Source organism: Lineus longissimus, chromosome 14, assembly GCF_910592395.1.
Source record: "Lineus longissimus chromosome 14, tnLinLong1.2, whole genome shotgun sequence".
Taxonomy (NCBI): Eukaryota; Metazoa; Nemertea; class Pilidiophora; order Heteronemertea; family Lineidae; genus Lineus; species Lineus longissimus.
Window position 1 is genome coordinate 8,501,749 of NC_088321.1, and position 12,875 is coordinate 8,514,623.

A 12,875-nucleotide genomic window follows, 5' to 3' on the forward strand; every position below is an offset into this window, starting at 1 on the left:
GCAATAAGAATGTACAGTCAGGTAACAAGTCCTTTATGTATTCTTTTCGTCCCGACCCAAGTCCACAGCTATTATATGAAGTTAAGTTCATGATACTCATGATCAGAAGTAGAGTAAGTCCGTACATCAACATCACTGTTGTTTAGAAGGAACAAAGAATTTTCTCACACCCACACCTTCTGGCCACATGTCCCCATCTAATAGCTTCGCAAACTGCGACTTCGGCACACTAAGTCTATATGACTTGAAACTGGCATTCGCGTTCGATTTTAGTTCTAGCTCCTTTACAACAATATCCTTATCTACTATGTAGTCCCGGAGTTCCTCATCCGTTGTATCCGGATCTAACCTGAAGATGAACAGATCTCTATTAGGTTCAGGAGCTCCCTTAAGAGCACATCCTGTTTTTGACCTGCTTCCCATGATCACCTTTCTCCGATTCACCTTCTGTCTGTTCACTGAGGTGAAACCATCAGATCCTTTCGAGTTCAAGGAGCAATTGCTACCCCTCAGCCGCAACACTGATTGATGTGGAACCGCAAGGTTGGACTGTTCCCATGTTGGACCCCTTCCTCCGCCACGGCCACCACGTCCTCCACGAACACTAACCATTCGGTTTGTATCTGCAAACTCCGACTTTGACCCAACACTCTTAGCATAGCTCATCATGTCCTTCTGCTTCTCTGATGAGTCCCATGAGCTATCTCTCCATGAGCTATCTCTCCATTCGTCGATTTTGACGTCCGCCCACGAAGATAACTCCTTCTCCCCACTTACTGCAGGAGGAGAGGACCCACTCCCCACGTCTGCACCGTTACTCCTCCTATTACGATTCACCTTTATATCGTTTATATCCAAACTATTTTTCACAGTTCTGCCCTCAATGGAACCGAGCTGTTCCTGAAGTGACGTTAAGCAGCTAAATCATGGTGATAACCTGGGTGCAGCAGCGAGGCTTCTCTTCTTGAGTCAGTTACCTTGTGGTTGGCGTGCTGCCCAAGGAGGATACCGCGGTGACGTCACATCACGTGATCCCGACCCATATTAGTGATCGCTATGGCCAATCAGATTCAGTCTACTGACAGCACCAGCACTGAACACATCTCCACGTCTCACTGTCTGGTGCGCTCCTGTACACAAAAACACCAATAGACATGAAATATTGCAATACCTAGTATGGATTCTTCCTGTGTAGAATAAAATTTACAGAGCAGATTAACTTCCACGAATAAAAAAGACGTTTGCCGTGGCCAAAGTGCGGAAATAATGGGAAATAATGTCTCCGCTAAAATACACTACGAAATACACTAGGCAATGCACTACGCGATACACGGTAGAGATGAAGTTGAGTTTGTTATTGTTTTGACTTAGAAGCCCGCCCATATCATAATATATTCATGTATTCATGAAGTATGAACTCATTTCTGTCCCATACAACTCTAAGAACAGTCAATTTCTCCTTAAATCATCACCGAAACCGCGATATCCGCAGGAAGATTTCGTTCTAGTGTCCGAAAATGCATGATCTTACAGGGGCGCTAACTCGACAAATAGAGGGGATCTATGGGGATCTATGCGAGTTTTAGGTATTGCAGGTCTCGAACTTGTAAAATCTGTAAACATGCCTCCAAATCCCATTATGATAATGAAGAGATTGCCCCATATCTGGGAGACTGTTTTGAAACCATCGCTAATTTTGGAAGATCGGTGCCGGCTATTTGGTTTAAAAAAACCTATTTTTCCCCATCAAAACAGCACTTTTCATTATTCAAATGATAGCTTATTGTCTGAAGACTTATTTCATAGCAGAAAAGTACTGATAACATCTGATTTGATGCGAAAAATCTAACTTTTTTGATGACTTGATTTTCCCTTGGCCGTGGATCGAGTTTGTTTACAATATGCAGCGCCATCTTGGAAAAGCCGTGACGTCACCGCGGTATCCTCCTTGCGTGCTGCCATTTAATCATACTCGCCTTTTACTTTACCGTACTTATAAAAACTTCCTGAGATTCAGGGTTAGTTTTCACTCCTACGTCATCAAGAGGCAGAGAAGTGTATTGAAAACCACTGATTATATCAGGATGAGTCATATTAAGTTTGTTCTTGCTTGAGGTACGGGACCCATATCCCTAGGTCAAAAGGCGAAAGGTATTAAAGAGTTCTTTTGTGCATGCGTACACAATTCCCGTATCTCTGCCACACTTGGCAAGTTTAATTCGTACGGCATTTCTCCCGTACCTTTTTCTAAGTGCACATGAGTACAGCTTAACTGTAAGTTGTAACTTATATTTTTGAATACTGGTATATATCTCTAGTGTTTACTGCCCGTGTTTGTGACAAGACGAAATCATGAAATGTCGTAGGAATGATCTTACATGTCTAACTTTTATAGACACGGAAGAGATATTATCAAAAATTTTGAAGAAAAATCCCGGGCGGAATTTTTTTTAAATACCACTGTGTGATTCGAATGGGGGACGCAGGGATCCGAGACCATTGCCGTATCCACAAGGCCAGGGCGCTCTTTCTGAAACGCGAGCTTATGTGTGGAACTTGCGCTTGATGTTTCTTCAATTGAAATGTTCTTTGAAAGCATTTTCATATTCGTGCATTCATGCCAGTGCCAGTGTATTAGAAAAGCTATTGATTGTTTAAATCAGAGACGTACGAAAGCCCAGAAGGATCATTCGAGATTCGAGATTCGAGATTCGAGATTCAAGATTCGAAATTCGAGATTCGAAATTCGAGATTCGAGATTCGAGATTCAATATCCAAAGCAGCCAATCAAAACATGTGTTTCTTAAGGCAGTCAATGAAAACAAGCGTTTCTTACGTGTCATGGGGGCGTGCACAAACACAATGGCGACGAGACATAACACCATCACCGTAACTGGTGGAAGTGGGAAATACGTTTTTCCAATGAACCAGCAACTCACAATTGATGAATTAGGTAAGATGAATCGCAAACAAGTATATAGGCCTAAATGAGGTCTTCAGTTTTGATGCATAGTGCGTAGTACGAGCTGTTATCTAGTCGAAATAAAACCACCAGATTTTGCAGCTCGCCTACACTATACACGTACAGCTGCAGTACCGGTACATGTAGGCCTATATACGAAAGCCCAGAAGGATCATTCGAGATTCGAGATTCGAGATTCGAGATTCAAGATTCGAAATTCGAGATTCGAAATTCGAGATTCGAGATTCAATATCCAAAGCAGCCAATCAAAACATGTGTTTCTTAAGGCAGCCAATGAAAACAAGCGTTTCTTACGTGTCATGGGGGCGTGCACAAACACAATGGCGACGAGACATAACACCATCACCGTAACTGGTGGAAGTGGGAAATACGTTTTTCCAATGAACCAGCAACTCACAATTGATGAATTAGGTGAGATGAATCGCAAACAAGTATATAGGCCTAAATGAGGTCTTCAGTTTTGATGCATAGTGCGTAGTACGAGCTGTTATCTAGTCGAAATAAAACCAACAGATTTTGCAGCTCGCCTACACTATACACGTACAGCTGCAGTACCGGTACATGTAGGCCTATAGGCTATTTATATAGTAGTAGACTACACCGGGGTATTCCGGTAAATACAGTTACACTAGTCTACATGCGTCCTAAAAGGATGCTATCGTACTGTGGTAAATGTATGGGGGGAGGGGGGGGGGGGGTATACACAGCTTATTTTGGCATGGGTAGCCTCGCCTACCACTGGAATGGACATATAGAGCCCCTGTATATAATGTTGCCCCAGCCAACGATTTTCAGCTCCGGGACTTACTTAGAGGGCTTCGTTGGCAGCTTCGTGTAGGCATGGTCGTACGATTCACACTGAATAGGCAGCATGATATTAAATCAAACTTTGATATAGTGATTGCAAGTAAAATGCATTATTTGATAGGCCTATATGATTTATAAGCCTAAATCAATGATATTGAAACACGTAGGCCTAGCTGTGAACGAACACGTCCGATGCCTGTTGGATGGCCTATTCATTTCGCCTGGGAGTGCCTCTTTCGATCTACACGCCATCATTCTTCTGGAGTTAGCAGTTGCATCGTTAATAGCTAACCCAAATCAGGTGATGGCTTAGTTTTGAGTAAACAATGTTGCATGCGAACTGTCTTCAACTAGGCCACTGAGTATGGGTAGTTATTCCCGCAAAAAAGGGGTCGACAGAGAGGTCAAAGACACGAGTAGATGTTTATGATTGTATTCGTTGAGCTGCTAGATGGCGCTGCGAATTTGTTTACTGTAAGAAAGAGTTTTAACGCGCGAGATTTGTATACAGAGAGAGTTTAAAAGACACGACTGTCCCATTACACCATGGTCACTATCCCTTTAGTTAAGTTTCGTCACCTAGAGTCTTCGTAACTCGCTTGCTTGCCAATTAAATTTCTGTTTGGTATACAAATCTCGCCCGTCTTTTGAATTTTCTCTTTAGTAACTGAGAAAATTCAAAGGACACCAACTTTCGATATTACATGCATTCGTACGTAGGCCTAGGCCTAAAACATAAAATGCTTATACATGTACCTTATGTATTGACATTTCAAATTCACTTTTCCTTTTCAGCTCAAGTATTTCCTGGAGCTTCTTCACTCGCCTATATGGATGAGGGGTGCTCTGATAAGGTCGTTGTACCTGCCAATGATGGCGTCTTTAAAACGCCAGTGGGAGGATGGGACAAAGCTGGCAGGACATTTTATGTTGTTGATGGTATGTTGGTTTGATATGATTGTGTTTAATATAATGTTTTTTGTTCGTACTATTTGCTATATATAAATTATGTCTCAGTATGTACTACATGAATCCTTCTCCTGCTGGCCACACCAGTATGTCATGGTGGGTTTCACCCTCACTATTGCGGCCATCTCTTTTTACAAGTGACACCTACTACGCCGTGACTACAACAGCGTTGTTGTACTGGCCTTTGATTCGAGCAAATTTAACAATGTTTTTTTTATTTACTACAGGTAAAAGAGGAGCAGACAATAACGAAACGCGCATTAGGGAAATTATGCAAAATATTCGGACCCAAAAGAAAAAGCCACGCACCGAGGCGAAGGTATGTTTGTGAATAAAAATGTTTTGTAAGAGACTAGTATAGTATGTTTTGGCTGGTGCATAGAATAATCTGATGCCGCCTATCCCCGATGTGAGACTAAAACGTATCAATAAATTCTCAAATGCAATTGGTGGGACAGCTACAGGTAGTTATAAAATGTGCCATGTGCAATGGAGGTCCTACATAAAACCATGGACTATAGGTCCATGACAAAACTGAGAAGCATTAGACTCTATGACATTGTTTGGCCTACATGCCCACCAGTGGCCTTGTAGTGCGAACTGCACCAGTAACCAGAGGAAGTGAGCAACCGCTCGCTCCCTTTATAGAAGGACTTCTACCATAATGCAATGAAATAAGCTACAATCCGGAATAACACTAATCCACAACATTCAGGAAAAATACCTCTTGTAACTTTACTTTGGAGAATAGAGGAATCCATGAGTGGTTTTCCCCCTAAGGCTTATTTAGAGTTCATGTTCACCAAGGCATAGTATTACATGTAGTTGCAAACCATGTCTCCTTGAATTAAATATGATGTATGGTGTTCAGTGCAGCTAAATTGACTTTCGTTTAATTTTTCAGGATAGCACGACAAGTATTGCTTCAAGAGACAAGGCGGAAAAACGCTCCTATACCAGGAGCAAGAATCCAAAGATTCGTGTTGGTTGGCGTCACACATAACTAAGTATCTCGATCAATGTGTCGCCATTTTTACTCGTAGTCCAAGCGGTTACTGCAATACGGAATGCCATTGGTCGTACTATAGTATGCCAAGCAAGCCATTTTCTGATTGGCTACTTCGGATATTGAATCTCGAATTTCGAATCTCGAATCTCGAATTTCAAATCTCGAATCTCGAATCTCGAATCTCGAATGATCCTTCTGGGCTTTCGTAGAGACGCGTGCACAGTCACGGTCATGACTCTGATTAACTAGCGCAGTTGAGGGATAATAACGTTTTGAGCCTGCGCAAAAAAACCGGTACACCTAGAGCATTCTGTCCTAGGGATACGGCTCCCATACCTCTAGACAGTGCGAATAAAGTTTCGCTAGACACTACTCATTTCCAGACAAAACTTCGACTTTCGAGGAAACATTTTCATTCGTGACACAGGAATATAATAAACATTTCGGTCAAACGAACATTGGTGGTGGTGTGTGGACTTTTCGTAAAATCTTCAATGCAGTGATCGGGACGATGACGGATTTTAGGGGAATGGTGTCACTCGTGACATGCCTTTGGTGTCACGAGTGATATGCTTGTTTCACGAGTGACATTGTTGGACACAGCTCGAAGGGTTAAAATCATTATCGTTTGTTGTTGTGTTGTCATTGCATCAGACTCAGACTCATTATGTTATTATATCGTTCAAAAAAACTTCCTAAATTAAAGTTTCAATAATGTTTTCAATTAAAATTCCGGACATATTACATATTGCCTTTTGATGATTTTATTACTTCGAGATGTGTCCAATTATCGCGAAAATGTCATTCAAGCTTTAGATGAGGGTCGGCTGTTATCGTGGAAGGTCCAATAACAGTTGTGTCCGAAAAGCACATTAAGTGTTGCTTCCTGTTCCTGTTCCTGAGTGATAGGGAAAGGCGTTGGTAGGAACCTATAGACATAATATTTCGGCAATATTTGGAGCAAAACCACTAAGAATATTGATTTTAACACTAAAAGGAGGATGGATTCCACTACTAATTTCAAGAAAGATTATTTTAAACTGAAGAACAATTCTTTTACGGCAAGACCTCTGAGAACATAAGGAACAGGATGGAAATTTAATTGGTATCAGACAGTGAGAGAGCCAAGAGTATCATGGCCAATCCCAGGTTTTCATCAATTTGCATATTTGACGAACATAATACTGCTATTAGCATGAGGAAAACCACCATGAAATTTAACAAACCAATTTACATTTACAGGTGTTACACAGCCTTGGAACTGGCCAAATTACTGATGAATGAATTCTACTATGAAGTACTTCAACCATATTTTGGTGAGAAGAACCTGGAACTACTGTATCTTGACAGAGATTCATTTGTACAGAACATTAATACTAATGATTTAACTGAATACCTCAAAGGGTTAAAGGACCATTTCGACTTCAGTAACTATCCTGAGGATCATCCACTCTACGACACTAACAAGAAGAAGGTGCCAGGTTATTTTAAGGATGAGCTAGGAGGAGAAGAGATGATAGAATTCATTGCCTTGAGAAGTAAGATGTATGCTTACAGAACCCGGACTATGCCCAAAGAGCTTGCAACCAAAGGTCTTGCGTAAGCGGACAAAGTGTCAGAGGCAAAGAAACTGAAAGGAATTACTAAGAATGTTGTAAAGAGAGATATCACATTTAATGACTACATTTAGTGTATTGAAAAGTGTAGGTCATTTAACCACAAAATGCGTCACTTAAGGTCAGAGAAACACCAGATGTATTTGGAAGAGGTTGAAAAGAAAAGTCTGTGTCGTTTTGATGACAAGCGCTTCATCAATTAAAACTTCAAGATCCCCTTATGTGTGTACTGTTCGGACAAGACTTGACTGGGGGCAACTGGGTTTTGACTAATTGTCTGCTGCCTAGTTTGATTTAGTTGATTTTTATTCGATTTTAGTTGATTGTTAGTCTGTCTGCTAGTCTGACTGGTAGTTGGTATCGAGGACACTATGGTATCTATCAAATCTTCACTGGAACCTCCACTGGAATCTCTTTCTCTGCTCATTTAAGAATTAAAAATTCTTTAGGAAATTCCAAAGTACGTAAAATCTATTTTGATGAATGAAAAGCATTTATAGGCGGCGCCTTTCCAAGAGCCTGATCAAGGCGCCACCCCGTTCAAAACCGAAAACATCATTCAGAGAAGTGCTTCTTAAAAAGCCACGTCTTTAGCTGAAGTTTGAAACTGGTGATATTTTGGCATGCCTTGACGTGGCCAGGGAGGGCGTTCCAAAGAACAGGTGCACAAGACGAGAGACTCCGGTCGCCTTGCCGAGTTCGGGTTCTTTTGACGGAGACCCGATCAAGCCCAGAATACCGCGTCTCTCGTCGGCCAGGTGCAGCACTCAAAAACCCATCGAAATATTGTGGTGCAAGACCGCTATAGATCTTATAAGCAGTCAGCGAGATCTTGTACTCGATCCTTGACCTAACAGGGAGCCAGTGCAACTGCCGAAGGGCAGGGGTTATGTGCGCAGATTTCCTAAGACGGAGGACAATCCTGGCAGCCCAGTTCTGAATACGCTGGAGTGGAGCAATGGTACTTTCATGGAGACCATACAGAATGCCATTATTGCAATCTAACTGGGAGCTGACCAACGCACAAACCAAACGCTCTGCGCTAGCTTGATCGAGGTACTTTCTTACACGACCGATGTTGTAAAGGCTTGCACTAGCTGCCCTGCAGATGGAGGAGACCTGTTTCTTCATGGTCATATTTTTATCCAGCCAAACGCCCAAGTCCTTCACACAATCCGATTCATGAATGTCCTGACCGCCAACCACAATGGACGAAATAGAGCCAGTCCTTCTGGAGGACACAAAGTTTGCCATGTCGGTCTTAGGTGCATTTAGAGCAAGTTTATTGTCCATTAACCAATCTCCAATGTCACTGATGCAGTCCTCTGCGTGAGAGAGTACCTGAGCACCGTCCTCCTTGTCACCACAGCGAAAGCTGTCCATCAGCTGATTATCATCAGCGTACATCTCAAAGGTGATCCTCTTCTCACGGATCAGGTCACCAAGGGGAAGCGTGTATATATTGATGACCTATTTTTTCTTAAGAGATCTAAAATTTCAACCCTTTTATTTTTGGGAATTATGTCGTTTTCCTCTAGTGCCTTTTTCATTGACTCTTCATCTTTGCATCACGGGAAATGAGTGACATTGCTTCCCATTGGCTGAATACAATAAGGAGAATATGGAGCCGATTGGTAATGGAAAATTCATTACAGCATTACAAAAATAGTATCAAATTGCTTCCACAACCACTTTTTTTAAAGATCCAGATCGTATGGAGCCTTAAATTTCATAGCCAATATTTGATACAACTTATTTTGTTGAAATTATTTGTGAGTTTTGTGCACTTTTAACAGTTTGGCAAGACCACCGAACTGCATACAACCAAGGAATTTACTGTGTATAGTGGGCTGACCTGAGGTCGAAAGTCACCTCTCTTCTTGAAATCAGAGCAAAGTCATTAGCATCCCCAGATCAATTTTCAAAGATGAAATACTCCAGGATTTATGCATCAAATTAGCTACTACGAACGATATAAGACCTTTGTGCACTTTTTCTATAAAAAAGAGACAAATTAATCACTCAAAATGACGTTATTCCCACTGTGAACGAGTTTTTGATACTATAAAAATCCATGAAAACCCGAAGTTTTTTGCCTTTTTTCATTAAGTTTGCTTGCCGCCACCATTTTCTAGCTTAAATCATGTGACAAAAGCTTAAAACCTTGACCCCATTTACCTTAGAAGTGTTCAGAACCTGTACATTCAACACTAGAAACCTCGACTCCAGGTCAACAGCGTTGTTTGTACAGGCCGCCGCTAGATGGCGAGATCGCTTGGTGGGGCCGTCTCCACAGTGGTGAACTGCTTTATACTACAGTGTGTCTCTTAAAAGCCGGAATCAATGCAAATACCACCCTAGCAAATGGAATTAAATGGACAACACTTCCAGATACATACACGTTCGCTCGGTTCTGCCATAGCGTGGTTTCAGTGTTGAAGGAGCGTGTAACGTTGCCGCGATGATACCGCTCCCGAAACAACAGCGCGGGAATGACGTCAACGCATAGCGCTGCCATCTATTAGGAACTGAGGGAACTATTTCATAATGTCGCTCATTTCCAGTGATGGTTAAAAAAAAGTACTAACATACAAATGTTTTCCCGAAAATGCTTCACAATAGAGTTGTATTTTTTTAACTAAAACCCAAGTAGTAATTCCGTAATATATATATGTTTATTTCGTACTAGGCACAATCAGAGGTGCATGGTGTTGAAATATATACAGTGCTGTAACAAGTTTGACAAAATATCGATACAAAATGAGGACATATAATTTAGTTGTACATGAGGCACTCCAGCGGTAGAATCCCATCAACCGAGGAAGTCACCTAAGATGTACATAAATAGTCTAATATCTCATTGATCTCCTCGGTTGCTAAGAATCCATCACCCGAGTCCCTCATGTGAAGCAACTCTTGAATCTGAGTACACAGAAATGACGATGGGATTTTGCCTTCCTGAAAATGCCAAGTTACAAAGCTCGCTTGATTTTCTCTTACTGTCATGCAAATTGGCACAGTCATCAATAATGAAAAATGTGTTTGAATCTTTGTAAACTTCCATCGCAGCAAGTAATGTTTTATTCAGATCATTCTTAACAATATTGGGATCAATAATAATGAGATTTTGATCTTTGAAAATCCACTCTCGCTTGTTTGTTTGATTGTGTTCAAAGGTTGGACAAAACAGAACGATGTTTTCAAAATGTCCTTTGTAGTAAGTTTTCTACAAATCTAAGACGAAGTGAGTTTCCCCACAATTTGTGCAGCCAGAAATAATGGCATTAAAAGGTTCGTAAATAAACAATGAGGAGCTCGAAGCACGTATCGAAGAATACGACGTAGACGATAATGTCATTTATCCAAGGGATTTATCCAAGATATTTATTTCATTGGGTTCCGTGGTATGATACCATTAGATATTCTGCAGACACATAACATCGATGATGCCATCACTCAACTTATGATGGACCTGGATACGGCCAAAGCTAATCTCCAGCGATCGATCAATGCAACGCTCTATGTCAGATGCATAGCCTGGATTGAACGTACAGTCAACCTCAGGAAACTAGATCACTTGAATCGTAAAGAACGCGAATTCAACGATCAGCTGACCGCAGATACAGCCGAAGATACACCATCCACATCATCCAAGTCGGACACATCTCGCGCATGCAACCGATCAAGAGAACGTCCAAGTGATCGCAGACGCAGTAACAACCGCGAACGACAATCAAAAAACGCCAGAGGAACCTCCCAGGAGACAAGACCACCCAGATCCAACTCCAGACAAAGGAATCAAGGGAACCGGCAACAACGCCGACCACCAACAGACAACAACAACAGGATTCCACAAGGGCCGCACAACCAGCACAATCAGCCACGAAGACAAAACCAACAACGCTCAGTAAGTCTGAATGCTCTAGGTCTGGACCCAAATGCTATGACAGGGGGGGGGGGGGGGTCCTAAACCAACTAGACGATATGTTAGGGGGAAACCCAAGACACTAAAATCCATTGCAGAAAATGAATTAAAAAGATCGGTTTTAAACCTCAGTGACTACAAACTAACTAATGATGAAATTAAACTTCTTAGCAAAGGCTTAAACTTCTGACCTGCCCCAAAATCATATGACAATCATCAACTCAACCAAGACACAGAAGAATTCTTCAGAAGAATCAGATTGAGAGAATGATTTAACATTGATGACACTACAGACACTCAAAATGATGGTACCAACCCCACTGATTACCAACTACGCAAAATCAAATTGGACCCCGCCCACTGACCGCAATGCCCACCTTGAATCATACATTGCCACCACCTCGGTCAATCTCAATCGAGCCCAACCCAAGAAAACGTTTGACAATATATCTCTGGGTGAGAGAAAAGCTCTCAATTCCCTCAGAGACAACCCTGAAATAATCATAAAAAGGGCTGACAAAGGTGGCGCCACAGTGGTGCTCAACACCTCTGATTACATCAAAGAATGTAATAGGCAACTCCAAGACACAAAAATCTATGAAGAACAAGCTACCGACCTTACTACCCGCCACGAACTTCAGACACAACAACTTGTCAACAAAATGCACGTTCATAGGTACATAGATGAGAAAACCTACAACTATCTATACCCTAATGACTCCCGCACTCCCAAATTCTACTGCTTGCCCAAAATCCATAAAAAGGACAACCCCGGTAGACCCATTGTCTCTGGCAACAATAGCCCTACAGAGGCATTATCCAAACTTGTTAACCATCACTTAAGACCATTGGTACAAAACACAACCACATACATAAAGGACACTACAGACTTTATCAATAAACTAAACACCATTAATCTCGGACCACCAAACCTGGCCGAACCTAAACCACTCCTAGTCACTTTATGTTACATCCCTGTACACTAATATCCCCCATGATGAGGGGCTGGTTGCTATGAGAGAACATCTCAACACCAGACAACAATGTACGATCCCAACAGACACCCTAACAGATGCTGCTGAACTCATACTCAAAACTAACAACTTCAGCTTCAACAAACACTACCTACAAAAATCAGGTACAGCCATGGGCACGTCCATGGCCCCATTTTATGCCAACCTGTTTTTGGCTAAATGGGAATCAGACTTCTGGAACGGCCGACCCCACAAACCCCAAATGCACGTCAGATTTATTGACGACATCTTCATGATCTGGCCACACGGCAAAGACAAACTAGACCAAACCATAAAAGACATAAACGAACACCATCCAACCATCAAATATGTAGCTGACATCAGTGAAACCTCAGTAGATTTCCTAGATGTCACTGTTAGTATTGGGGACAACAACAACATATAAACTTCCCTATTCACTAAACCCACAAATTGTCATAGCTATTTGGTGTCAACCTCCTGTCATCCAGACCATACCAAGAAAGGTATTGCATACAGTCAAGCAATCAGGATTCGCCGAATCTGTTCACGCATTGAAGACTACGACCAACAC

At 41.8% G+C, this 12,875-nt stretch overlaps 1 protein-coding gene across 1 annotated transcript; it reads left to right on the forward strand.

Moving 5' to 3' along the window:
* Window positions 1-3,303: 3,303 nt before the first annotated feature.
* On the forward strand, window positions 3,304-6,496 carry LOC135499177 (uncharacterized). The gene is made up of 4 exons (XM_064789843.1): window positions 3,304-3,394; window positions 4,586-4,729; window positions 4,987-5,078; window positions 5,664-6,496. Exons 1-4 carry the CDS (start codon window positions 3,304-3,306, stop codon window positions 5,760-5,762), a joined length of 426 nt encoding a protein of 141 aa, XP_064645913.1. The 3' UTR covers window positions 5,763-6,496.
* The last annotated feature ends 6,379 nt before the right edge of the window (window positions 6,497-12,875 follow it).

Bases quoted from the DNA above. Each gene is read 5' to 3' on its own strand.
- LOC135499177 (XM_064789843.1), top strand. From the start codon at position 3,304: ATGGCGACGAGACATAACACCATCACCGTAACTGGTGGAAGTGGGAAA. The intron at 3,395-4,585 runs GTGAGATGAATC...TTTCCTTTTCAG, and splicing joins ACTCACAATTGATGAATTAG to CTCAAGTATTTCCTGGAGCT. The intron at 4,730-4,986 runs GTATGTTGGTTT...TATTTACTACAG, and splicing joins GACATTTTATGTTGTTGATG to GTAAAAGAGGAGCAGACAAT.